Source organism: Vanacampus margaritifer, chromosome 2 (assembly GCF_051991255.1).
Source record: "Vanacampus margaritifer isolate UIUO_Vmar chromosome 2, RoL_Vmar_1.0, whole genome shotgun sequence".
Taxonomy (NCBI): domain Eukaryota; kingdom Metazoa; phylum Chordata; class Actinopteri; order Syngnathiformes; family Syngnathidae; genus Vanacampus; species Vanacampus margaritifer.
This window is the reverse complement of record NC_135433.1, coordinates 27,735,351-27,762,084: the sequence shown is the minus strand read 5'-3', so window position 1 is coordinate 27,762,084 and position 26,734 is coordinate 27,735,351. Positions and strand designations below refer to the sequence as shown.

General features: G+C 37.9%; 3 protein-coding genes and 1 long non-coding RNA gene across 6 annotated transcripts; 3 read left to right on the top strand and 1 right to left on the bottom strand.

The window, feature by feature from the left end:
• The first annotated feature begins 39 nt into the window (after window positions 1-39).
• narfl (nuclear prelamin A recognition factor-like) lies at window positions 40-5,806 on the top strand. The gene is made up of 11 exons (XM_077556502.1): window positions 40-215; window positions 1,146-1,241; window positions 1,311-1,454; window positions 1,607-1,736; window positions 2,522-2,656; window positions 2,792-2,910; window positions 3,741-3,870; window positions 3,962-4,034; window positions 4,109-4,246; window positions 4,313-4,470; window positions 5,399-5,806. The coding sequence occupies exons 1-11, from the start codon at window positions 150-152 to the stop codon at window positions 5,638-5,640; spliced, it is 1,431 nt and encodes a 476-aa protein (XP_077412628.1). The 5' UTR covers window positions 40-149; the 3' UTR covers window positions 5,641-5,806.
• An 801-nt stretch (window positions 5,807-6,607) lies between these two features.
• Window positions 6,608-11,147, bottom strand: hagh (hydroxyacylglutathione hydrolase). Of its 2 annotated transcripts, none has more exons than XM_077556503.1 (9): window positions 10,993-11,147; window positions 10,470-10,654; window positions 9,929-9,993; window positions 9,169-9,286; window positions 8,991-9,099; window positions 8,802-8,905; window positions 7,689-7,790; window positions 7,521-7,600; window positions 6,608-7,436 (listed from the first exon to the last, which is right to left on the bottom strand). In XM_077556503.1, exons 1-9 carry the CDS (start codon window positions 11,057-11,059, stop codon window positions 7,337-7,339), a joined length of 930 nt encoding a protein of 309 aa, XP_077412629.1. In that variant the 5' UTR covers window positions 11,060-11,147; the 3' UTR covers window positions 6,608-7,336. The 2 variants fall into 2 exon arrangements, with proteins under 2 accessions (XP_077412629.1, XP_077412630.1); XM_077556504.1 differs by lacking the exon at window positions 10,993-11,147 and adding an exon at window positions 10,730-10,897.
• Window positions 11,148-12,311: 1,164 nt separating this feature from the next.
• fahd1 (fumarylacetoacetate hydrolase domain containing 1) lies at window positions 12,312-14,663 on the top strand. The gene has a single exon (XM_077556505.1). The coding sequence runs from the start codon at window positions 12,404-12,406 to the stop codon at window positions 13,064-13,066; it is 663 nt and encodes a 220-aa protein (XP_077412631.1). The 5' UTR covers window positions 12,312-12,403; the 3' UTR covers window positions 13,067-14,663.
• Window positions 14,664-17,359: 2,696 nt separating this feature from the next.
• LOC144044778 (uncharacterized) lies at window positions 17,360-25,919 on the top strand. Of its 2 annotated transcripts, XR_013291353.1 has the most exons (8): window positions 17,360-19,079; window positions 19,687-19,830; window positions 19,922-20,084; window positions 20,488-20,550; window positions 21,628-21,681; window positions 22,671-22,724; window positions 23,684-23,749; window positions 25,112-25,919. It is a non-coding gene; the product is annotated as an uncharacterized LOC144044778 (long non-coding RNA). The 2 variants fall into 2 exon arrangements; XR_013291352.1 differs by having other exon boundaries at window positions 17,360-19,830.
• The last annotated feature ends 815 nt before the right edge of the window (window positions 25,920-26,734 follow it).

The following is a 26,734-nucleotide window of genomic DNA, read 5'->3' as shown; positions in this document are numbered from 1 at the left end:
AAAACTACCGTTTTCATTACGTTAGAAAATATATTAAATGCATAAATTAGAGTAAACTGCTTGTGTGTAGCTCCTTGTATCGAAATACTAATCTGACAAAGATGTTTACGACCGGCAAGTAAACAACGAATCGCTTTACGGCAGCAGTTATGGCTTCTGTCTTTAGCGGTGTGCTGCAGCTGACAGATCTCGACGACTTTATCACGCCGTCTCAGGTATTCAAATTAACATTTCACGTGTTTTGATTTTGTTGAGACTGTGTACTTAAGTCCTGGTTTGAACAAAGTCATAGTATCAGAGATGATGTTTATTAGCTGTTATGTCATTCATAACATAACACAGACCATCGCATAAATAGCAAATTTCTCCTTTTACGCAAGGTGAATTGGTTCCTCTCAGTAAACTATAAAGCCATTTATTGGTAAATCATCGGTAAAGTGGGATTTACGCTAGATAATGAGTTCTGTTATTGATGAGTCATTGTGACTGTATTTTTTCATACTTAAGTAATAATACAGTTAGTTGTACTGCTGACATTGTTTTTTCTTTCAACATTCCAGTTTTGATCACTTCCTGCCTGGCAGACCACGTTGCGTGTGTTTGAGTAGTTGTGTGTGATTAAAAAAAAAATTAAAAAAAGATAGCGTTCCAGTTTTTTTCCTTTTATATCAACTCATCTCACTCCATTGTCTTCCCCTCATGATAATATTGTCATTTCTTAAATCTATTTATGTATTTTTGTTAACGCTTTTCCTTTTCCTGATAATACATGTTTGTACCGTATTAAAATGGATGACTAGCTGTGCTAAGTAAATGCAGGTCAATTTCTGAGCCTTTTCTGAACATTAAATCGTTTTGTGGGTATTTCTTGTGTGACGAATTCAAAGCTCAGTAGTAAATTGTAAAGTGAAATTAGAATCGTTTATTTTTAGTCAAGGGCAGCACGGTAAGGAAAATGGTTATTTAGCACGTCTGGCTTACTTTTCTGTGTTTCGGTGTTCGAACCTTTGCTCTGGCCATCCTGTGCAAAGTTTACAATACATGTTCTCAGAGTAATCTGGATTCTTCCCACATTCCATCATTCAAATTTGGCAGGGTTGTTTTTAGTCAAACGTGTCAACAATGAACTATACTCTGTTTTGTAGGAATGTGTCAAACCTGTCAAAGTAGAGAAGAAACATGGCAAGTCTGTGGCCAAAATCCAGATAGAAGATGATGGCAGTTATGTCCAAATTAACCAAGTGAGTATTGAGGAATCGTTCTGGGTTGTTTTTTTCCCCAATGCCACCCATTGTCTAATATGTTTAAAGGCCGGGCAGAAGCAGAAGCTTGAGAAAGCGAAGATCACTCTGAACGACTGCTTGGCTTGTAGCGGATGTATAACATCAGCTGAGAGCGTCCTCATCACGCAGCAAAGCCATGAGGAGCTCTTCAAAGTGCTGCGCAACAACAAGGTGAATAGCGCTGACTTCAATTAAAATGACCCATACGAGCCTTTTTGGTTACATGACCAAATTCAAGACAAAATCAAGTGAAATGCCATTAATTCCTTCCATAATGAGGACAACCTCAATGAAAATAGGTGACAGACGTGCTCCTTCCACAGGTGAGCGAGGCAGAAAAGAAGGTGGTGGTGGTGTCAGTGTCACCTCAGTCCAGAGCGTCCCTCGCTGCATTCTACGGACTCAGCAGCAGCGAGGTGGGGAGGAGGCTCACCTCCTTCTTCAAAGGCCTTGGTGAGGATTAGGTCACAATCCCCCAGTGGCGGACAGTCACAGCCAGAAAGGCCTTCTCTCCACTCAATTCTGTCATTTTGAACCTTATACCCTTTGAAATTTGAGGTAGAGATAGACCGATATACTTTTTTTCAGGGGACGATACCGATATTGATTATCGGTAGTCAGGGAGGCCGATATTTGAAGCTGATATACAGCTAACTGTTAGCTCGCGAGTTAACCATTCACCCACACGCTAACCCCAGGATAACTCCCAAATAGCCGTTAATTTGCGTGCTAGCTGGTTAGCTCGCGGGCTAATAGCCGCTAATTTGCGAGCTAATGGCTAGCTCGCGGGTTAACCGTTCACCCGCACGCTAACTCCCAAATAGGGCTAACCGTTCACCCACACCCTAACCCCGGGATAACTCCCAAATAGCCGCTAATAAGCGGCTATTAGGTTAACCCGCAAGCTAAAGCGGGCTAATAGCCATTAATTCACAAGCTAGCTGGTTAATTAATTAATTGCTGCTTATTGGCTGTTAGCACTGCACCAGCAACTAATCAGATGGTGCTGTGGGCGGGCCAATATTGCAGGGAGTCAACAGTCGCTAACTCAGAGAAGACGAGGAGAAAAGCGCCTGTCGGAGCAAAAATAACAGTTTTTAATATATTTGCCATCAAAACAAAAAAAAGAGGCCGATGCCAATATTTATAAAATGCTGAATATCGGCGCCGATTATCGGTCTATCTCTAACTTGAGGTTGATTCATTTCAAGCTTTTACTAATGCTGGTTCATTTGCAGGCGTCCATCACGTATTTGACACAAGCTTCAGTCGAACCTTCAGCCTGCTGGAGAGCCAGCGAGAGTTCGTGGAACGTTTCCAAAGGAAGGAGCAGGACAGCCGATCCCTGCCCATGTTGACATCAGCATGTCCAGGTATGCCACAAAATAAAAACTACAAGCTTATCTCATTTCAAATCTTTCCTGTCAACATTCCACTATAGTGGAATTCTCCCCAAGTGTGTATTAATTGCTCTGAGTCCCGACTTGTGCTGGATTTTTTTTTCTCAGGTTGGATCTGCTATGCGGAGAAGACGCACGGGGAGTTTATTCTTCCTTACATCAGCACCACTCGCTCTCCTCAGGCGATAATGGGCTCATTGGTTAAAGGCTATTTTGCAGAACAACAGGTACAGACACACACTTTAAAACCAATACAGCAAGTTTAGCAGGCAACACAAGTCGTACTTTCATTCTTCTAATTAGCGTATTCTGCTTTAAAATTTTTAAGAATTAACTAGAGTGACTCAGCCACAGGCCCAATGTATACACCTTCATAGATATGCAGCTTCTGCTAATTTATGAATTTGGTCACTACCTTTTATTTAGAGAAATTATGGGAAATTGTAAAAACTATTTTTCAATTGGGTTTTGTATTTCTGCTAACAAATAACAGAACTTGGAAACATAAAGTAGGCTACATCATATTTCATGAATTTTTTTTTGTGTGCTATGTATATAAAAAAGATTTTTATGTAAAGAACACACGTAATGTCTTTTCCTGCAATTTTTTTTTTTTTTTACTGTGTACATTTAGGATGATATTGTATTAATCAACTTAATAACTTCTCTTTTTGGTTACTTTTGTCTTTTCTTTTATTAAGCTACTCCACCAAATAGTTCAAGTACATTTCTCCCAGATGTAAGATTACTAAACTCCAGTTCGGCCTTTTCAACATTAGTGGTCTGCCAACCATACCAATAATTTGGATTCATTTCATATGATCGCAAATTTTTCTCCCTTGACTGCCAGCAGAAACCTCCGGTGTCCAAGTGTGGTCAATTTCCTCTTTTTTCCACAAATTGATGCTATTGGTTAATCCCAACATGCTTCTATTATTTTTACAAATTATTGACCAATCTTAAGTTGCAGCGATGCTCAATGAACAGATTTATTGTTCTCCTTAAAAAGTGATGGTTTACTTTTACCATATACTGTGTGTGTTATGCATGTCGACAGGGCTTGAGCCCACAGCAAATCTACCACGTGGCGGTGATGCCCTGCTTCGATAAGAAACTGGAAGCCTCCAGGCCGGACTTCTACCTGAACAAAGCGGAGAGCAGAGAAGTGGACTGCGTCATCACGTCTGGTACGACCTCCACTTCCATCATCAAGCAAAGCGGGAAGCATCATCATCTCTCTCTCTCTCTCTCTCTCTCTCGTTTGTTTTCCTCCCTTAGGAGAAGTGCAGAAAATGCTAGAAGAGGAAAACGTGAGTCTTAATGACATGCAAGCTGGACCTCTTGATACACTGTAAGTTTTACAGCACTTTCTGTGTCATACACGGTTTGTTCCTTTTCATGCTCTTCATATCATTCTCTGTCCAGTTTCAGCAGCGTGAAAGGCGGCGAGTTCCTGAGCCACGCCGGCAGCGGCTCGGGCGGTTACCTCCATCATGTCTTCACCTACGCAGCCAAGCAGATATTTGGAGAGGAGGTCAAGGAACTCACCTATAAGATCATCAGGTGAGCCCTCCGATTGTCTGCGGTCAAACTAAGCCATTGCGGTTCATTGCTGTTCCTCTGCCGCAGGAATAAGGACTTCCTGGAGGTGACGCTGGAGAAGGACGGAGCCGTGGTGCTGAGTTTCGCGTCCACGTACGGCTTCCGCAACATCCAGAACTTGGTGCAGAAACTCAAGAGGGGGAAGTCGCCATACCACTTTGTGGAGGTTATGGCCTGTCCCTCAGGTTGGTAAAAATCTTACAAATAATTACACACACAAAAATCAACTGTTACTAAAGATGACTGTATCATACAGTATAAAAAAGGCTTCCTTAATTGCTAAAATAGTTGCTATAAGCTTTTTGTGAAGGTAAAAAAAAAGAAATCAGTGCATGCCAAAATACAAAAGTAAACATTAGACCCGCATTGATAAAAAAAAAAAAATATATAATAATAATACAAAAAAGGTAAGAATTCAAAAATCAAGTCTTATGGTGTACCAAAACAAAGTTTGAAATTATAATAAAGTACTAGTACTGCTTAAAAATAAGGTTGGGATTTTGTTAGAATAAAGTTGTATTTTTACAAGAAAAAATAGAGATTAAGTTTAGATTGCTGTAATAAAAATAAGTTTTAATGCGACACTACAACTGCATATTTTTGAGTGACATATTTGATAAGTCATCATTTTTACCAGGGAAAAAAAGGGAATTTTCAAGAATGCAATTACAGTTACAGAATACAACATTTTTCACGAGATCGTTAATTTTTAAAAAGTGTAATAAGAAGTCATTTTTACTGGAATTTTTTGGTGTGATAGAATAATAATTAGAATGCAGTCACATTTTACTTGTAATGTTAAGAGAATAAAGTATTATACTGTATATATACTAGAGTAAAGTCGGATTGTTACCAGAACAAAGCAGGTATTACAGTACTCGTTTTTGCATACGTTTTTTTTTCTTCTTCTTGCCAATATGGCCCAAATTGTCTATAGTCGCTATTCTGTTAAGGGGGCAAAGTAGTAGGCTCACAATTTGGCAAATGGGTTAACATCTCTCCAACTATTATCATATTAATAGATTAGATATGTTGTACAATCTAATGAATAAATAACTTTTTTACCTTATTGTAATATTATTTGAAGGCCCTTCGTGTTTCATGAATCTTCAGGTTGTCTTAACGGTGGCGGGCAGCTGAAACCCTCCCCTGGTGAGAACCCGAAGGAGTTCCTCCAGAAGGTGGAGGCGCTTTACAAAGCAGAAGAGGCCCAAGCGCCGGAAGATGAAGGCCGTGTGGCCGAGCTGTACCAGTCGTGGCTCGGCAGCGTGGGCGAGGAGCACGCCAAAGAGCTGCTGCACACCAGCTACCACGCCGTGGAGAAGATGACCAACGGGCTCATGATGAAATGGTGACGCTGTGAAAGCGTCCTGTTACATGAGGTGGTTTGAGGCGCTAACTTCCACTTTGGCTAGTCGATTGTGTATATTGGCAACGATATCTTGAAACCAGATTGTGTAGCATTTTAATTTAATAAAACACAAATATATTTTGACCAAATAAAATCATTTACCAAAGCTGTTTGTTGTGTCTTAAGTTATTTTATTGATTGAACTCAACTTTATTTAGTATATTTTTAATAACGATTACGGTGAACACATCTTCACACCAGAATTTGGCACCCGCAGGAGCCAGATGATTTATTTAAACCATAGATCTTCTGACTTCTGAGCTACAAATATTTTTTGTGGTCGCCTGCTTAAAATTTGCAACTCTTAGATGGAAAAAAAAAGATTGATCAGAAGCAGTTTCTGGTATGTGTAATATTTAATGCCTTTGTCAAAAGAAATGGACAAGCTTGAGTCATACATTTGTTTGATGTATTCAACATGTGGTTGACCATTTAAAAAAGTCGTGTTTTGTTTACCTTTGGAGGAAACGCTTCACATTATCTGTAAAGAAATATAAAATATATTTTCTATTATTTCTGTGGAAGTTTATGCTGGGGGGAAATTGTTTGGGATCAGAAACAAATCCCAGAAGCCAGGTAAATTGAATGATGTCAATGTCATTTGCTTACTAAGCAAAGGGGTGAAAAAAAGTTTTTTTTTATTGTTTTAGGGACACGTACACTACCAGCTACTACTAGCACTACTAGCGATGATAGTCAGATAACTTCCTAAAATGTTCCACCAAAGTAATCACTAGTTCATTATCACAGTCAGTGTTTACCTGATGACGAGCTTCAAGGTCTTCCAATAAGATGTTAGGCTAACAAATGTGAGTTACTACACTTATGTGACCCAAAATGAATAACAAAAGCACTTACCTACTCATACCTGCTGTTGATTTTGACATTTACGTCATAGTGATGACCCAACAAACGGTACCAAGACATTTTAATCGAGCCAGAAACATTCATCACGTTAAACGTATTCCCAAAGCAGCTGAAAGCGTTCCCTGCTAAATGAACTCGTAAATAAATATAGATTAGCTCAGCAGATAAAAATGTGCTGTCAGCATTCGCTTGCGTTACGATAAAAGACCGAACATCGAACAATTAGCATCACGCCCTCCTGCTATAATTAGCATTCTGGTATGCTCGTATTGCTTCATGGGGATAATTACACGTTTACAATAAATGTACTTGTATTTGTATGTATATTTTATATTCTCATACACAAATAGGTGTTAACAGCATCTGACATTTAATGCCAACACACACGAGTAGGAGTAGAGAATGCATTGTTTAAAGTAACCAGATGAACTTGATTACTGAATTAAATGATGAGCTAAAACATCCCATCTTGGAAAGAAAGCATACTTTTAACATCGGAATTTGTTTTTAAACAAATATATTTACAAAATACAATCTAAAACTTTTCTACTCATTTAAACAGTTTTTCAATCGTCGCATATCCCTGAATACAATCCCAGAACACAACTTGACTGCTCATTTTATAGCCTAGATGGCACTCAAAATAATTACACAAAGTGTGAGCATTGAAAAACGCGTGTAGTCGATCCTGTTGTTTCATTTGACTTGCAGACAGTTTGTGTAGTTTGGACATATTGCAGTGTTATAAGCGGTTTGACGTCCAGAGGGCATCATCACTCCTTGGGCACTCGAAAGGCGTCCTTCTCTTTACGGAGACTCCTCATGGCTTCGATTGGATTCGTCACCTTCGCGTGATCTTGTACGGACTTTTCTCTGTTTTGAGCAGAAAAACTACTGAGTCCATTTTCAACCAAACTATGTTTGTGTCTAAAACTCTCAAAGACTTGGTAGACATACTTGACTCGCATAAATGGGTTAAAGGTGAATTCATCTGCCAACGTTGATGGGATTGTAGGCTCGCCATTGCTGCATTGCTCCTAAAGAAATAAAAACAACTTGCATGACAGACTCGGCGATCATGTGACGCATGCGACGACTGCTTGGACGTGACGGATGAATAAATACCTTTGCCCATGCAAGCTTCTTCTGAATGACTTCATTGTCTGGCTCAACGTGGCGCGCAAACTTCAGATTGCTGACAGTGTACTCATGACCACAGTAGACTCGCTGAAATAAAAAAATAAAAAATCTTCGTATGCTCTCCTGATACGTGCGTGACAAAGTAGCAGTTGAAGGTTTATAATTATTGTAACGTCTATGGTAATTTAATGGTGTTTTGCATTATTATGATAGCATTCAATTTGCAGACCTGAATCATATTTGGGGGAGAATTTTGGTGTTTCAATATACAGTACAATAATTTATTTCCTTTTATTTAGTGTGTATGTTTTTACATTACTCTGAGAGAGATGAAGAGCTTGAACAAGCACTCTTGGCTTCTTCTTTGGAGAATTGAGCAAGCAAGAGCGGGAGACTAAAATGTGTGTTTTAACAAGTTTAAGCATGTTTAATAAGGTTAAGGGTCACAACCAAGGTTATTTTAGTTAACTAAAACTAACGAAAAAAACTAAGACTAAAATAATTAAAAAAAAAATTAGTTAACAAAATAAAATAAAAACGAAAACGCTTTTTAAAAAACTAAAACTAACTGAAACTACATTTTATGTTTACATAACTAAGTAAAACTAAGTATAATTATAGCAAAAATGTCCTTCGTTTTAGTCTTTGGTAATGATTTATTTTGATATTAACCGGAATAAGGATATTTGATAGTGTGTCACACAAAAGTGAGGTCATCTAGCAGCAGCCAATAGAAAAGCATCTTCAGATGATGTTGCTCCCATGGTGTTTTTTGAAATATTGCGCACAAGTAATACACTTTTTTTTTCAAACTGAAACTAAACCTTAACTAAAACTAAGCATTTATGAAATAATAAAAACTAACAGAACCACCCTGAAAACTAATTAAAACTAAATTTAAAAAACTAAACTCAAAACAAAATAAAAAACAACTAAAATGGAAAAAGTCCAAAACTATAATAACCCTGGTCACAACTAAAAAAAAAATATTTTGTTCTCTCCCTATAGCACATTTTCACCTAAACAAGGGTTTACTGTAGACCTCTGCTAGGATGAGTTAGCGACTACGCTGTGTAGAACAAAGTGTTTGATAGGCACCGTTTCAGCAGGCAGGCGTCCCAGAATTTCAATCAAGGCTTTGTACATCTGCTCCGCAGTGCCCTCAAAGAACTTCCCGCAGCCGGCAACAAAAAGTGTGTCCCCTGCATGCAAATAAATAAATAAATAAAAATCACCCTTGTGGCACTAACATTGCACATGGCAAGTCAGGCTACCAGTATGTCATACCCGTGAAAACTGCTGGAGGTTCAGAGCAGTCATCTTTGGTGACGTAGTAGCAAATGTGGCCAGTTGTGTGGCACGGCGTGAACAAACATTTGATGTTAAGCGAGCCAACCTGGGAAAACGGATGATGTCAGCGATACCGATATTGACGGTCGTTAAGGTTGCACGTTGGCGATCTTACTTTTAAACTGTTGGAGTGAGAGACTTTCTTTGTCATGGCATCGACACGTTCGTCTCCTCCGTAGACTTTCAGGCCGGGCATGAGCTTCACCATCTTCTCATTCCCACCGGCGTGATCCCTGTGAACAGTTGTTCTCAAACTTCCTCAAAAAACACTTCACTATTCAAATACAACCATTTTGAACAACATTGAAACATGTAGTTGAACTCATTTACTGTCATTGATGGCTATAGACGTCAAAAATTCATTTTAACTATTTATATTAGTTTAACATATTTTCCACTTTTGTTAACAAGAGTATGAAAAACTAAAAAAAAAAATTGTACATTTAGAACAAATATAAAATTTGTAATTTTAATTAATAGTTTTTTAATTTTTAATTATCTTTACTTTTCTTTAAAAAAAAAAGATTATTGAAAATTAGGGGCGTCAGGCGATTAAATTTTTTAATCATAATTAATCGCATGACTTCACTAGTTAACTCACGAATAATCACAAATTTTATATCTGTTCTAAATGAACAATAAAAAAAAATCTAGGTTTTCATACTCTTGTTAACAAAAGTGGGAAAAAATGTTCAACTAATAGAAATGGTTCAAATGAATTTTTGACGTCTACAGCCGTCAATGGCAGAGAATGAATTAATAATGATAAGTGCTGATCAAAATCTAGGGCAGAAAGCAGTATTATTGTACCGCTAATAATATTTTAAATATTAGTAGTGAATGTTTCCCTTCAGTGCTTTTGATATGCATCTTACCAGTGGTGATGGGTGGTCAGAACTGTTGTGAGCCTGACGCCATGTTTTCTAACTGCCTCCACAACCTGCAATAAAAACAGAAATCATCCATTTTCTACAGCACTTATCATGTTGAGCGTTCCGGGGAGACTAGCCTGGTTGCCTATCTTCAGGTGACCAAAATGATTTGGGGATGTGAGAGGAAGTTAAGAGTTAATTAAGATTTGATTCCAGCGCCTGTAGACTGTGAGGACAAAATGCTAACCACTAGCTTACCCTGCTTCTTTACATGTAAAATAATAAATATACTTATAAATTAATGGGGGGAAAAAATGCTTATATATGTGGCAACTCACAGGGGCTGAAATCTGATTGGACAAAAAAATAATAATCTACAGATACTAGAAACAGTACAGCCAAGAGAAATTATAGTGTTAGCAGGAAGGACCGAGAAATTAACCAAAAACAAAATGAAGAAAACAAGGTGGTCTCACAATGTTTCCCTGACTGTAGGCAGCTGACCTTGATCAAAGTTTGAACTCAACTCCAAAGTATGACAAACCTTCACAGGTTCCACCGGGTCCACTATTGCTGCTTCTTTGGTATCCGTGTCGATGAGCAGGTACATGTAGTTGTCACTGAGAGCCGGCAGAAGTTCAACCCTCATGTTGGCTTGCTCCACCACTAATGTTTTCCTCACGGTGCCGTGCAGGAGAGCAGCTGTTTGGGCCCTGACTTCCACAGGTGCTGATCGAGACAACACAAGAGTCAATTATTGACAAACCAAGTTAACCTGAACTGACATGTGTTTATGTGACGCACGCTGTTTTTTTGCACCTATTTGACACCTCATCTTCAACAATTACAATCTCAAGACCTTGATAGATAGATAGATAGATAGATAGATAGATGTTATGTAAGGTTACGTAAGAGACAGTATAATGTTTGCTGCCACTAGCCGAGTTGTGTTCATGTTTTGTAACAACACGTCTTCTTCATGTCATAAAGCGAACAAATGTGGCGTAACGTAACAAGACGATAGTCTGTCAGACGCGATAGATGCGCTAGATAACGTGTATTCCTACCGAGTTTTAAGGCTGTGGCAGCTCCTAGTAGAGTGCAGGCACTCCCTACGAGTGATTTGAGTAGCATTACAAATACGAAAGCTTATCAGTTCAGTGTGAACTAGAAAAGTTTGGTTGTGGTTCAGTTCCGTCTTCGTCATTACTAAGCTCGCAGACTCTACCAATCAAATTCGGGGGAGTGGATGAGGACATGTTCAAAGTTTGTGTTTATTTAAATAGCAAACCCCACCATTCGTGTTGTCTCCGTTTATTACTGTATTTATTGCTTGTTTAAATAAAGTTAGTTTGTAGTATGGCGTTAGTTCACTGTCGTAGTTTAGGATATTGTGTAGGACAGCTTCGGTCAAAATTAACATCATGTGGTGCAAACTGCCTGAAGGTGTGAAAAAACATTTCAGTTGTTGAAGGCTTGTTATAATTATTATATATTATAAAGTTGCTGTTATAATTTCGATAAAAGCAATGAAATATTTATCATCTTAAAGTTGGATGGTTTTGCTAACATCCCAGGCTCTATCAATACAATTCAGTAAGGAGTGGATGTGACCCGTTTAATTTATTATTATTTTTAAATATTATTATTATTATTATTATCCATCCATCCATTTTCTTAGCCGCTTGTCCTGCAAAGGTCGTGGGGGGCTCTGGAGCCTATCCCAGCTGGCTTCGGGCAGTAGGCGCGGTACACCCTAAACTGTATTATGATTATTATTATTATTATTATTATTATTATTATTATTATTATCATTATTAACCCTAACCCTTAATTTATTTTCTTTATTTGATATATTTAATTTATTATAGAAAGTCCTCTTGCCAATATAATTTCTGTTCAACATAATGTATGTTCTATATTGTTAGAATGCTTATGCTTAACCTATGTCAAGTAATTAGTTATTTGATGATACATGAGTGCCTTGTTTGTTTGTGTATAATTGTTCAATAAATGGAAAAAACATATTAAGCATCACGCTGCCGAAAAACAGACATAAAAAAAAACTTTTTATGAAACAATTTAAAAAAAAAAACATTACATTTTAGAAAAATTCATTTGTAAAAGCTGATATGTTTGGTTAGTACCGTTCCGTCTCGTCACCGTTCAACTTTCAGGCTCGACTAATCAAATGCGCGATCGTGGATTGGGCGGTGTGTTAAATGCTTTGTGTTTGGTTTTATTTAAGCAGTTAAACCACACCTTATATATAAATTCTTACACATACGACTATATTTCACTTGGTTGTTTCTTTTAATAAAATAAGTTTATTATAGCAAAGTTTGACAAATTTACGTCACAAATTGTCCCCTACGACTTGCCATAGCTTAATGTTTAAGTTGCACTCAGTGTCGGTCAAAGTTGACTTCAACTGGTGCACTCTGCTCGAAAACTGTAGCAAATCTCCACATTTGCCTAATGTCGGCAAGAAATATATCCCGATTTTGGGAATGGGGGAGGAAGATCATTTGCGTGGGGAGAAACTATGCAGAGCACGCCAAAGAGCTGAAAAACGCCGTCCCCACGGAGCCGGTGCTGTTCTTGAAGCCGCCTTCTGCCTACATCCGAGAGGGCTCGCCTATCCTAGTGCCCTTCTACTCCAGCAACCTGCACCACGAAGTGGAGCTCGGCGTGGTCATCGGCAAGGGGGGCGCGGCCATCCCCCAATCCGCCGCAATGGAGCACGTCGCTGGCTACGCGCTGTGCTTGGACATGACGGCCCGGGACGTGCAGGACGAGTGTAAGTCCAAAGGTCTTCCCTGGACGCTGGCCAAGGCCTTCGACACCTCCTGCCCGGTGAGCGAGTTCATCCCCAAGGAGCGCATCCCCGAGCCGGGCAACGTCAAGCTGTGGCTGAAAGTCAACGAGCAGCTGAAGCAGAGTGGCTGCACCTCGCAGATGATCTTCTCCATCCCGTACCTCGTCAGCTACATCAGCGACTTCATCACCCTGGAAGAGGGCGACCTGATCCTCACCGGAACCCCCAAGGGGGTGTCGGCCGTGCAGGAGCATGACGAGCTGCAGGCGGGCATCGATGGAGTCGTCACGATGACCTTCCAAGTTGGCAGGAAAGATCGCTAGTGTTGGACTGAATAAAAACACAGCAGAGAGGGTCAAATGTCACGTTTCAGGACAATGCCAAATTTGTCCAGCAGATAGCAGTGAAACCCTTTTTTTATAGGACTACTGAATACGTTGCCTTTTTTTTCTTCAGACCAGGGATCACCAGTAGTCTTGAATTTGAGATCTTTGATTTTGATTAATACGAATGTCTACCAGTTTGATACGCACTTCTGAAACAACAAATTTGCTCAAATTATCTTTAGTTATGTTGTTAAAAAATTATCGTAATCATCTGCGAAGACAATAGTCATGTTGATGAGTTTGCAAAACTATAAAAAATGAGTCATTGATTAACAAGGTTCACGAATATCAACGGACAACACTTTTTTTTTTAATCTCTGCATGTGTTTACTTTACAACATTCCTAGGAAATTACAATGTGCCAACATTGGTAAGCTATTTTCTGAACGTTCCCGTAGGCAACGTGGATTTAGAGTCTTCAATAAATCTACCGTGTTTAATTTGGGAATGTGGGGGGAAGTTGCAATCAAAAAAACACAAATGACAAAAGATTATCAAGTTAAAATTAAAACAATCACAAAATAAGAGCAAGATAGCCAAAACCACAAATAATATTGATTCATGATTAAGCAGCATGCATACATTTTTAGGCCAGATCTAATTGTTGGGTGAGTTTGAGCTGATTCTAGTTGTTTGCTTCTGGAAGCATAAATAAGCCTGCAGCCGACAACTTGAGGGCTCTGAAAGTCTGTTAGGGTACACTAACAGTAAGATTTTCAAACTTGTTTAAGCCAGTGATAGATTTTTGGACCAGTCTGATGTGGTCCAGTAAAAAACAACCAATTCAATTTTCCCAAAACTTGAGGCTAGGGGAACAAAGTGCACATCTGGTTATTATTATTATTATTTTAGCAACTCATTTGAAGAGCTATTTAAAGAAATAAACACATAAAATGGCACTCTGGTATTTTGCTTTCTCTTTAATTTACAGTATAACTCTGGTGGAGGAATGGGCTCTGCTGAGTGACATTCTTATCTATAGTTATATAAAGTTCTTACGGTATTTTGGCTAAAGCTACAATGTAATGTGTCAGTAATTTAATTTCAAAGAATTAGCAGTGAAATTCCTCATTTTTGCTTTCTGGTTAAATATACTTTTTGAACGAGTCACGTCAGAGTCAAATTTGTACATTTGTTAATGACAACAACAACAAAAAAGTGTTCTTGCCACATTGTGCCTTTTCCTCTATAATATTATTAGAGGTCAACAGCAGTTTTATTTTAAGTCTTTATAAAGAAAAACAAGCTTCATATGTTGTGGGGGAGGGCAACTCATGAACGTGACAAAATGTGTCATTGGGCGCCACTTTTGCCTCGCCCCAAAAAATAAATAAATCAGTAAAACTGAAATGGTGGGAAACAGTTAAAGGCTATATCTCCACACCTGATTATTACATTCTGTAGTTGGAATTCTGTACGTTTCAGCAATCATCTTCAAACATGATTATGATGTATTTTGAAACAAATCTTTGAAATCTCTTTATGTGGTCTTGCAAATATGATTCTCCTTGCAATAAACTTGAAGTTGTAAGAATCCAAATTGTCCTGTTATGTCATTGCAATGCCAAATGCCATTAATCCAGTCCGGCCTCCACAAAACAACACACCATGCTATTGTTGTTCGTATTAATTAGCTTCTTCTGGTGTTTGTATAATAGTCATACAGACAAATGCAATATTTGTTTTTCCCAGAGGATAAAGATGAAAGAATATATGCCTGTGAGTAACTGGTACATTATCTGTCCATGACGATGCTAACGTTTGCACATCCTTGGTGTTTTCCTTTATGAATTAGCATTGAGCTAGCAGGGACATTTGTAAGCCAACATTGTTTGTTTGTTTGAGATGCACAACTTGTAATTCTCTTTGTTTTATAGTTAGTTTGACAGTGTTTGCTGCCAGCATGAGTTGTGTCACCTCAATTACTCGGAGAATGGCATCTACGCCATCTCACATGGAATCTCCACTATGAAAATGGAGGCCCAGTGGAGTTCAAGTTGGTGTTTGTGCAGGACTCGGTTTGGCAGCGACCATCTGCGGTTCTTCCTACAACCCGGACCACATTACGATGCACGTTTGGATCAGTCAGGACACGTTTCCCCCCGCCAGCATTTTGATGGTGTCACGCTCCAACACCAGCTTTCTGCTTCAGGACAAAAGATGGATACACTGCGAGATTCATTTTCCATTCCAGCCGCGTTTTCTGTTTCAAAAAAAAAAAAAGAATGATTGTGTTGCTGTTAATGCTTGGCGATTCGGACTCTTCACATGTCCTATTGATGCACATCTGCTCCCGATTGGGTAACAGTGTGTTCCCACAGGCCTCTCTGCTTTCAGGATCAATCAAAGCGGCGCGGCTGTAACGTGAGCGCGCGCGCATCGCCGTCACTCACCTGGAGGGCGGGTCGCACTGCACACAAGGCACTTGTGTTTGGGGGCACTTCTGAAGATGTAGGCTCCACTTCAGCTTTTGGAGTGAAATTTCAGAATGAATCTAAAGTGCATTATAACCTTTACGAGGGAACTTCATTCGACCTCTAGACTTTTGAATATCCAACTGTTGAATGTTTCGGTACCTTTTGCGCAACTTGCTGTGCTCTAACAAGGAAATGAAGAGCAAAATTCCCAATAGGTGTTTAATCCAGGAAGCTTTCGAAAGACGTCCACGTGTAGGCCGTTCTGTGAAGCTGATGATGTTTGAAGCTCAGCAGCCGCTTCCTTGCAAGAACAACCAGTTTGGAGGTTTCAAATGGGCTGTTCTCACACCACTGAACTTACTGCAGCAGTGAAACTGAAAGAGTTGGAGGAAGGTTAAGACAAGGTCAAATGGACTGTTAAGATTATACAGTGGAAACGCGCTATTCACGGGGATAGGAACCGAACAGCGAAGATCCGTGTATAATTGACAGCCATTTTAAATGCAGTGGGGAAAAAGTTTTTTTTCAACCCAAAACATTCTTGAAAAAAATGGTGTCAACTGTATTTCTATACAAGGAATTTAAAAGTCACTAATATACAGTATCCCCTTTAACACAACTATTACATCGATGGAAAAATGAGAAACTGTGACACGTTTTCTGCTGTGTGCTTACTTACAGGTGTTAAATTTTATGATAATTAGATTTATGAGCTTCATTGTCGCAGTGTGAACACATGAAACCCGAGCCAACAATGACTTCAAAGCCTTCGTCCAGCTCTGCTTTAGCGTTCAGCACACGCGGAAAGTCGTGAACAGGCATCGAACGCGAGCCCGAGCCTGCAGCCCGACATGATGTCACCGCGCAGTGACATCACGCCAGGTGGAAAGTGAGGCCCAAAAAAAAAGGCAGCGGTGGAATATGGGCTAACAAAGACTTTCTGCTACCACATCAGCTCCAGCCGTGGAAAACTGATTGAAGTCTCCTTGTATATATATATAAACCGACATTTTTATAGCGTTTCTACATTGTTCTTGAAGTCTACTTAAGCCTTGACCAAGGTAATTAAAGTTGTAACTAGGAGAGAAAGCAGAAGGTTTCAAAGATTGGAGTGTTTTTTTCTTTTCATTTTCTTTTCAATAATATTCAATACAGAGCCTTCATTACTATGCATAATGTAATAACGTGATACGTGAATTCAGCCTAGCAACAAGTGGCTTTTTTTTTTTAATTGGCCTACAGGGCTGTTGAAATTCAGCCTTATCAACTCTGCCTAGCAACAGCATGATTATTATTTACCTTACAGTTGGGGCCTATCATTTCTGCCTAGCAACAGGCATTTATCAGTTTTAATTGACCTAAGGGACAGCTAGGCTTGAGCTCTATCAATTCTGCCTAGCAACAAGCGACACATTTGTTCCGCTGACTATTAATCATCCAGCTAACAAGTGGCCATTTCCCAATTTAGCAATGACGCTAGCACTAACTCAACATGAGCAATGTCCTGACTGGTCCATATTTAATAAAGATTTAAGTATATGATTGACTCTTGCCATGTTAATGACATAAGTTATTGAATTTATTACAACCGAATCGAATACATTTGAAGCATTAATTTTTCCTATACAGCAATGCAGCTTGTTGCTACATAAGTGATTGCAGAAGACTGTTATGGGAGAAATGGCAGGTCAATAAAATCCATGCGTGTGTGTTTTCCCATCACAATGGCTGCATTTTATTTAAAAAAAGATCTAAGAAGAAAGTTGGAAGTGATCTTGCATCGCGCTGACCTTAACTCTGTGCGTGTGTGTGTGTGTGTGTGTTTGCCTTTGTGTATTATGAGGACATTTCACCTGAATACATGCCGTGCTGCAAGGACATTTTGAATTATGAGGACACAGCCCATGTCCTCATAATTATTTCAATGCAGAAGTGCTTCTAGGGCTGTAGAAGGCTTAAATCCAAAGTTTTAGCCAATGTCCTTGTAAAGCATAATTACGTGAATTTGTGTATTTTTGTGTATTTGATGGCGCCCCCTGTAGGAAGGTCCTTGTAATGCACCACTTCATGAATAATTCACACCAGTGTATATTTCACAGCATTTGATTGGCTGACCATCACCTGTCCCCACAATTACGCACGTCTCCATAATTCAGTTTTTTCTCAAAATGCTGTGTATTGTGAATGTTTGTCTGTAGACACAGAACCTTTTTTTTTTTTTTTTTTTGCAGCCACCAATTCCTAAGTAAATAATTAAATAATGAAATACCCTATGATATTTAATTATATATTTCAGTATTTAATTCTTTCAGTGGTTGTTTATTTAAAAATGTACAATGGTTAACAGCAGAGACAGAGAAACTGTCAGTGCCGTACATTAATTCATCATTTAACATCCCACCCTGCCTTTACAGTATAACATCTTTCTGTACACCAGTGGCCAAATGTTTTGAGAATGACATTGATTTTCTAAGAATCTGCAGTGCTGACTTATTATTGTTTTTTTATGATGGCAATTTGCATGTACATGTACTCCAGAATGTTATAGTGATTAGATGAATTGCAAAGTCCCTATTTGCCATGAAAATTAAAGTAATTTCCTTTAGTGACCTTACAAACTTTAAGTGAAGAAGGCTTCAGGGCACCCAAGAAAATCCAGCAAAAGCCAGGACTATCTCCCAAAGTTGATTCAGCTGCGGGGATAAGGACATCACCACCAGTGTAGAGCTTGCTCAGGAATGGCAGTAAGCAGGTATGAGTCCATCTACACCCATGGTGAGGGAGTAAGACTTTTGGAGGATGGCCTGGTGTGACCAGTGAAAAAGGGATTCCATAAACACAGACCAAAATAAGGAAAAAAGAGTTAAAGTTATTTTCTCTGATTAACCCCCTTTCCAACTGTTTGGGGCATCCGGAAAAATGCTTGTCTGGAGAAGAAAAGGTGAGCGCTACCATCAGTCCTGCTTCATGCCAACAGTAAAGCATCATGTGACCATTCATTTGCAGGGTTGCTTCTAAGCCAAGTTACTGGGCTCGCTCACAATTTTGCCAAAAAACACATGCATCCATTACTAAAGTATAGTACCAAAACATCCTCGGACAGCAACTGTGTGACAGCAGCAAGGTTATTTTATTTACTAAAGCAAAAAAACATTTTTGTTAATGAAAAAAATAATAATAACTTTTTAAAAAAACAAACTGAAATCACATTAAACGATTACAAAATTATCTATAATTCTAGCAATAATATCCTTTGTTTTCGTCTGTGGTAATTAATTTAGTATATGAGCCTTTCGGGTTAATTTTAAATGTGATCTATTTTTTTTTTAATTGACACTGTGTAAATCATAGAACAATAGCCACTCTTATCAACAAAGTTCATAATCCAACACTGAACCAATTTGTTGATTTAAATGTGATTTATTATATTGCCCGGAGTACGGAAGTGACGTCATCTAGCAGCCCCGATAGAGAACCGCCCCCGGCTCTAATTACTTCACGAGAGGTGATGGCAGTGTAGCTGTGCTAATGAGGTAGGTTTGAAGCTCGAATTTTTCCTCCAGAAACTTGTTTATTTTAATGTTGGTCGCTTGTGTACATTGCTGAAAATGATTTATAATGCAAGTCCAGTGTAAGTGCAGCTAAGCTAACGTTAGCATACCTAACCATCTGTTGATTATGATGGTTGCAGCTAATTATTTAGAATTGCTACGCTTTTGTTAGCAACGGTTAGCTCAGTTAGCATAGCAGAGCTAACCGTCTGTTGTGTAAGATAAATGCTAATTGAAATTTTTAAGAGGAAAGCAATAACAGGCTGGTTTGATAGGCTGGTTTGTGATGTGAAAATATACAATGGTTTAGTATTACCAGTACAGTATAAATGAAGTATTGGTAAATTGCTGCATTTGTGTTTACTTAAATTTGTTCTTTAAATAGAAATATTTCAGTAAAGTCTGTAAAGTGTTCATTACATTTAATTTATGCAAATATTTAGCAGAGCTGTGCTATCCACTGTATTTTATTTTCGTTGGCACATTTACTGCACACTGCACAGGATATTATGGTCCACAGAAAGTCAACTTCAAAACATCTGCACCAAGTTACCTATCAAACTGATTGAAACTCATTTTTTTTCTATAGCTTTAGATCATTATCTTCAGTGAGATATGTCAGTCATGAGGCCACAGAGGGCAAAAGTTAAACCCAAAGAAGAGGTAGCATATTTTTCATCCTTAGGTAAAGACAGGGATGGCTTCACCATGAAATATATTAATTCATTCAAAGGTGAGTATTGGTAAAAGATTCTTTAGTATGGGCCTAGTTTTCATTACTGTTATAATGAAATATTTCTGTTGTATCCCTTTTTCTTTGTAAGGTCGAGGAGTGTTCAGTTCCTGCTCCTTTCAGAAGGGAGTCTTTCCTACTGAATATCGAGGAGAAGTTATAAGCAAACAGGAACGTGAAAACAGGCTGAGAGTGTATCATGATGCCCAGAAGGTTTTCATGTTTGAATTTCACTACAATGGAAAAACACTATGGTATGTTTATATGGTGTGTTGTCACACTTAATTTTTTTTTTTTTTGGGGGGGGGGGGGTAATCGTGCAAGGTTTGACAAAACATAAAAGATTAATTATAACTCAAAAGCAAAAGTACATTCTTTTCTCAATATAATTTTTTTTGTTTTTATTTCATTTTTTTTACAATATTGTGACTTATTTTTTTATTTTACTTTTACAGTTATCGTGAGTATCGCTAACTTCACAATATCATGTTGATTATCATATCGTGATTGCTTATCATGACATTTGGATATTGTTTCATACATGTGACATACTAGAATTACTGGTCGCACATTCATGATTACATGAAATTACAGTATAGCAGTCTAGTCTTAGTAAGAATTTAATTGTATTGGTATTTTTCTATTCATCTACCCCAGGTTTCCACTGAAGCACAACCTGATGAAGACACCGCTATCACAGACTGCGCCAAAGTTGACCAGGTGACTAGATTTCTTTTTGAATGTTGTTGAAATCAGTTTTCAGAAGCAAGACATTAGTGGAGGGTGGAGATACTAGGGCTGCACAATATGTGGAAAATATCTTGGCGCACGAATGGCTCATGCAATATGTGCATTGCAAAGACGTGCAACAAATGGATATTGGATTGTTTGTATACTTTAGTCTGAGGCTAAGCGATATGGCCAAAAAATTAAATAAAAAGTCTTTTAAACCAACCATCCAGCATTCTGCCACCACTTGTGCAAAATTACAACTCACAATAACATCTGGATGTAACAGAACATTATAACAGTTTTTAATAATCCAGAAGACAAAATACATTTCACGATTTAGCAAATTTTCAACGATTCAATTTGAATTTAATTTATTCAATTAATTTGATTTATTGCCAGGCCCTACTTGAGTCTGATTTTGACCAATCAGAGACAACCTTAATTGCGCATCGCCATACAAGAGAATTGTATCGAGGAGCATTACTAACAAAAAAAACCTTATTTGGATAAAACTAGATCAAAATGAGCATGATTATTTTTCCGCACGTACGTGTATTTCTTTAATTAGATTATGAAGATATATATATTCGGTCCATGTTTAATGTCACAATAATCTCCATCACTGTATAAAACACCCATGTCGCATGTTTTGTCAATACTGTGCAGCCCTCGCAAGATACACAGTCCTCACAATGTCGTAGTTGTGAATAACTGACACTCTGAGGACAGTGTATTTATACACTGTGAGTTTAAAATACGTTTTGAGGGCTTGCAGTTACACATACAGTCCTCACAATTCATACTCTGGTCAGGTATGGACACTCTGAGGACTGTGTATTTTCTTATTTTTGTGTCATTGTGAAAAATAGATGTCACCAATTTACACAAACCTGTAGTGCAGACAGATTTATTTATTTATTTTTGTAATGGCAAATAAAATGAGTTTGCATTCACATTACTTTAACCTATTCATTAATCTGTATGTACTGTAACTGTGTAAATGCACAGGTACAGTCGTGTTACTAAGAATTTAATTTTATATGTATTTTTCTCTTTGTGTACCAGGTTTCAACTGACGCACAACCTGAAGACATAGCTGTCACAGACCAAGTTGACCAGGTGACTAGATTTCTTTTTGAATGTTGATGTTGAAATACGTTTTTCAGAAGCAAGACGTTGCACAATATATACAAAAAAGATCTTGTCGCACGAATGGCTCATGCAATATGTCTGTTGCAAAGACATGCAACAAATGAATATTGTATTGTATACTTTAGTCTGACTTTGACCAATCAGAGACTACCTTAATTGCGCATCACCATACAAGAGAACCGTATCGAGGGGCATTACTAAAAAAAACAAACTTATATGTATAAGACTAGATCACAATAAGCATGATTATTTTTCCGCATTAACGTGTATTTCTTTCTTTGGATTATAAAGATCTCTCTATCTTTATCTTTATGTCTATATATCTATCTATATCTATATATTGTCTCTCTATCTATATATATATATATGTATATTTGTGTGTATATATATATATATATACTGTATGTATACTGTATATATATATATATATATATATATATACTGTATATATAGAGTATGTATGTATTCAGTATATGTATAGATCTTTTTTTTTAGGTCCGTGTTAAATGTTTAATCTCCATCACAGTATAAAACACCCATGTCGCATGTCAATACTGTGTAGCCCTCGCAGATACACAGTCCTCACAATGTCGTAGTTGTGAATAACTGACACTCTGAGGACAGTGTATTTATACACTGCGAATGTAAAATAAGTTTTCAGGGGTTTGGAGTTACAGATACAGTCCTCACAATTCATACTCTGGTCAGGTATGGACACTCTGAGGACTGAGTATTTTCTATTAATTGTTTCATTGTGAAAAATAGACGTCACCAATTTACACAAACCACTAGTGCTGACGGATTATTTATTTTTGTAATGGCAAATAAAATGTGTTTGCATTCACAATACTTTAACCTATTCATTGTTCTTTATGTACTGTAACTGTGTAAATGCACAGGTACAGTCGTGTTACTAAGAATTTAATTTTATATGTATTTTTCTCTTTGTGTACCAGGTTTCAACTGACGCACAACCTGAAGACATAGCTGTCACAGACCAAGTTGACCAGGTGACTAGATTTGTTTTTGAATGTTGATGTTGAAATACATTTTTCAGAAGCAAGACGTTGGCACAATATATAAAAAAATATCTTGTCGCACGAATGGCTCATGCAATATTTGTATTGCAAAGACATGCAACAAATGAATATTGTATTGTATACTTTAGTCTGACTTTGACCAATCAGAGACTACCTGAATTGCGCATCGCCATACGAGAGAACCGTATCGAGGGGCATTACTAACAAAAAATAACTTAATAGGATAAGATTAGATCACAATGAGCATGCTTATTTTTCCGCATTAACATGCATTTCTTTCTTTGGATTATAAAGATCTCTTTATCTTTATCTCTATCTTTATTTTCTATATCTATCTGTCTCGCTCTGTCCATCTCGCTATGTCTGTCTGTCCGTCTCGCTATGTATACAGTATATATATCTATATGTATGTGTATATATATGTATATGGATAGATCTTTTTTTTTTAGGTATGTGTTAAATGCTTAAATAATCTCCATCATTGTATAAAACACCCATGTCGCATGTTTTGTCAATACTGAGCAGCCCTCGCAGATACATAGTCCTCACAATGTCGTAGTTGTGAATAACTGACACACTGAGGACATTGTATTTATACACTGTGAGTGTAAAATAAGTTTTCAGGGCTTGGAGTTACACATACAGTCCTCACAATTCATACTCTGGTCAGGTATGGATTCTCTGAGGACTGTGTATTTTCTTGTTTTTGTTTCATTGTGAAAAATAGACGTCACCAATTTACACAAACCTGTAGTGCAGAAGGATTTATTTATTTATTTTTGTAATGGCAAATAAAATGAGTTTGCATTCACAATACTTTAACCTATTCATTGTTCTGTATGTACTGTAACTGTGTACATGCACAGGTACAGTCTTGTGTGTTAGTAAGAATTGAATTTTATATGTATTTTTCTCTTCATGTGTACCAGGTTTGAACTGACGCACAACCTGAAGACATAGCTGAAGACATAGCTGTCACAGACAAAGTTGACCAGGTGACGAGATTTATTTTTGAATATTGATGTTGAAATCAGTTTTCAGAAGCAAGACGTTAGGAGTGAAGAGTGTAGAGTAGATGCTAGGGCTAAACTATATAACTAACAAATATAATCACAACAATTGTTTATGCAATGTGTATTGCCAAGACGTTAAAAATACTGTATCCAACAATACGCTTGTATGGGACTAAAATTTCTACAAGTCAACATTAAAAATATCTCAAATTGAAGATTTGTTGGCAGTTTGGTGATTTAGATTATGCACTGTAGTGATCTTTTTTTCCCATTAATTTATTTATGGTGGATTTTAGAGGTGAACTCGCTATAATTTATTATTATTTTTTTTTAAAACAGGAGTGTAAACATCAGGTAGTTTATTCACTTGTATCAAGCTTGGATAAATGTGCTTTATGTTTTGGACCTTTCGCTGCACTAGAATGGACTGGCATGATGGGTATTTTATCTTGTGTGTTATTTGTATCTGCAATGGATCTTTGTTTCACGCAACCAGGATTAATAGTGCAGGCATTTTCATTGAATGAATATAATTTAGTCAAGAGGATAAATTATGACCCATGTTTATACCGCTGTCTTTAGTTGCAAGCAGCTAAATGTTGAGCAATTGTCTCAATCTTAACGACTGTCTGACTCGGTAAAATAGAAAACGTCTACTGTAACTGAAGGACTGTATCACACAAGACCCGTTTTAGGGGCAATGCCATAGATTAAGCATATTAACTATCCCTCTTGTTAAATGCTTCATCTCATCTTTCGAATAAATGTGGTGACTAGATTTATAATAATCTTTAGTATATGCACAAACTTTAGGTTCTAAATGCTTTTCTAGTTTGCTCCAGCATCTGGCACATATCCCGTTGATTGCAAAAAAAAAAAAAAATGCAAAACTGCTTGATGATGAAGACCACCTATCTTTGGTAAATGAACTTTAGCACATTAGCCCATCAATGGCGGGAGCGCTCGACACTTGTCTCAAGCTTCTACTTCGAGTGTAACATCACTAAGTAACAGCGAAGTAAAGCTAGTAAATATTTATGACCACCCGCCAAAAGGAACTTTAACCCGCATCCGGCAGGTGTCAATTTTAGAGCCGCTGTATATATGCACATGTATGTGTGCGTCTACTGTATATATGGATATCATTGGTGTCCTGTGAAAAACACGTTTCCATTTTTAGGTCGCGGGCTGCTCTCCGGTAGCGATCCTTCTTGGCGGCACGGCTTGTATCACGGTGCGCTTTATAGTCTGGAAAATATGGTGGATGTGTTTTTCACAGGACAGTGACAATATGTATATGTATGTCTGTATGTATGTAATAATTGTTTTTGTTTAAAAAATTAGGTTGCTGATGTATCCAGTTCAAGTGAGGATTCATCAGCAGAGGAATATGTTCCAGATTCTCACAGTACTTCGGACACTTCCTACATTGAACCTGTTTCAGAAATTCTGAAATCCGAAGGTATTCCAGTAATGAGCTATTAGAAAACTGCTCATCTTTAAGATGAGAGGTAGTCATGTTTTAAAGAATAAAATGTTCAATGTTCACTGACTCTTTTGCATCTGGTTTCATGTCTAACTTATCCATTACAAAGATGTGCTTGACCCAGATAACCTGTTCACATAAGAAGCATGTTTTATTAACATACCAGTTTCAGTCTGTCCTAAAGTTGTAACATGGTGCTCAAGGATCAGGTATGACTTTGCATTTCACAGTATTGTTATGCACAACAATGCGACCTTATATCAGGTAAGTCATTACACATCAATGTCATTTCAGTTTGTGTAACGTCAGAATGCCAGAACTTTCAAGTCACTTCAGTGACATGGTTGCTGTGTGTTGTGTAAACTTTGTCCTTGTAATGTGAGTTGGTCCTCATAATTACCATTTTTGCCATGGGCGTGGCTTATTTAGCTCATTATCTATGTCCTCATAATTACTGTTTTTTCAGGTTTTTCTTTTTTTTGTGCGTTGAGTTTTTTCAAGTTTTGAAGTGAAATTTCCCTGGACGACCCCCAAAAATTTTTTGGGGTGCAAGTCCCATCTCTCTGGCATTAGCGGAAAGGGGTGTCCCCGTAATACACAATTAAACAGGTTTGGAAAAAATGTCCTCATAATACACAGAGGCAAACCTGTGTGTGTGTGTGTGTGTGTGTGTGTGTGTGTGTGCGTGCATTGAGAAAAATGACCATTTTGTACGTTGCGTGCTGCGCTGAATGTCACCAGACTTTGCTGTGGTGAAGCTGAAAGCGGTGAAAAAAAATCTCGGAGGAAGTGAGTCAGGGAGGATGCATGAAAGCAATCACACACTAGACTTGCTGCACAACATGCTAGATTAAGTAAAGTCACCTTTAGTACATCTCCTGCACGAGCAATAACATTAAACGAGTGACTGATCATTATTATAAATATTAAAACCATACAGTGATTTTTTTTTTTTTTTTTACCGGTCCAAGCTAAGGCTGTAGAATTATGCAAGGGCTCTGTTGAGAATGAAAAGCAAGGCAAGCATGAAAGCCAGGTGCAAATGTCTTTCATTTACACTGAGTGGCTGCACACATTGTGCTGGAAGAGGCCAGATGGAGGACAAAAGTGTGCCGTGCATCACGGAACACATGTAGCTGTTAAAAGTGTCTAGTGAATTCCTAAAAAGCCACATCCCAAACAGCTTCCACGCTTCCACATGAGGCATATTTTTACTTTTAGGAGGCCTTAGTGTGAGAATTTTCCATTCATTTGGCAGCGGAGCCATTGTTGGGACCAAACTTCAATCAAAGCAGAGATTTTGTAAACAAGCGTACAGTGAGATGTTTCCAGAAAAACAATCTTGTAAAAATTCCCGTTTGTAAACGGCAAAGTCAAGATTCCATAAGGTTCGAACATTCTTAATTTGGTTTGACCATGTAGAATCTCTCCGAGCCAAATGACTTTCTCGTCAATTAAAGTTGGGAGTCACAACTTGAGAT

What these genes read in the sequence shown, in the direction of transcription:
- fahd1 (XM_077556505.1), top strand. Translation starts at nt 12,404, where the DNA reads ATGTCGGCAAGAAATATATCCCGATTTTGGGAATGGGGGAGGAAGATC.
- narfl (XM_077556502.1), top strand. Translation starts at nt 150, where the DNA reads ATGGCTTCTGTCTTTAGCGGTGTGCTGCAGCTGACAGATCTCGACGAC. An exon ending in GTTATGTCCAAATTAACCAA is followed by an intron (nt 1,242 to 1,310) that starts GTGAGTATTGAG and finishes ATATGTTTAAAG; the next exon opens with GCCGGGCAGAAGCAGAAGCT. An exon ending in GTTGACATCAGCATGTCCAG is followed by an intron (nt 2,657 to 2,791) that starts GTATGCCACAAA and finishes TTTTTTTCTCAG; the next exon opens with GTTGGATCTGCTATGCGGAG.
- hagh (XM_077556503.1), bottom strand. Translation starts at nt 11,059, where the DNA reads ATGCTACTCAAATCACTCGTAGGGAGTGCCTGCACTCTACTAGGAGCT. An exon ending in TGCCACAGCCTTAAAACTCG is followed by an intron (nt 10,655 to 10,992) that starts GTAGGAATACAC and finishes TGTCTCGATCAG; the next exon opens with CACCTGTGGAAGTCAGGGCC. An exon ending in CTCACTCCAACAGTTTAAAA is followed by an intron (nt 9,100 to 9,168) that starts GTAAGATCGCCA and finishes CCGTTTTCCCAG; the next exon opens with GTTGGCTCGCTTAACATCAA.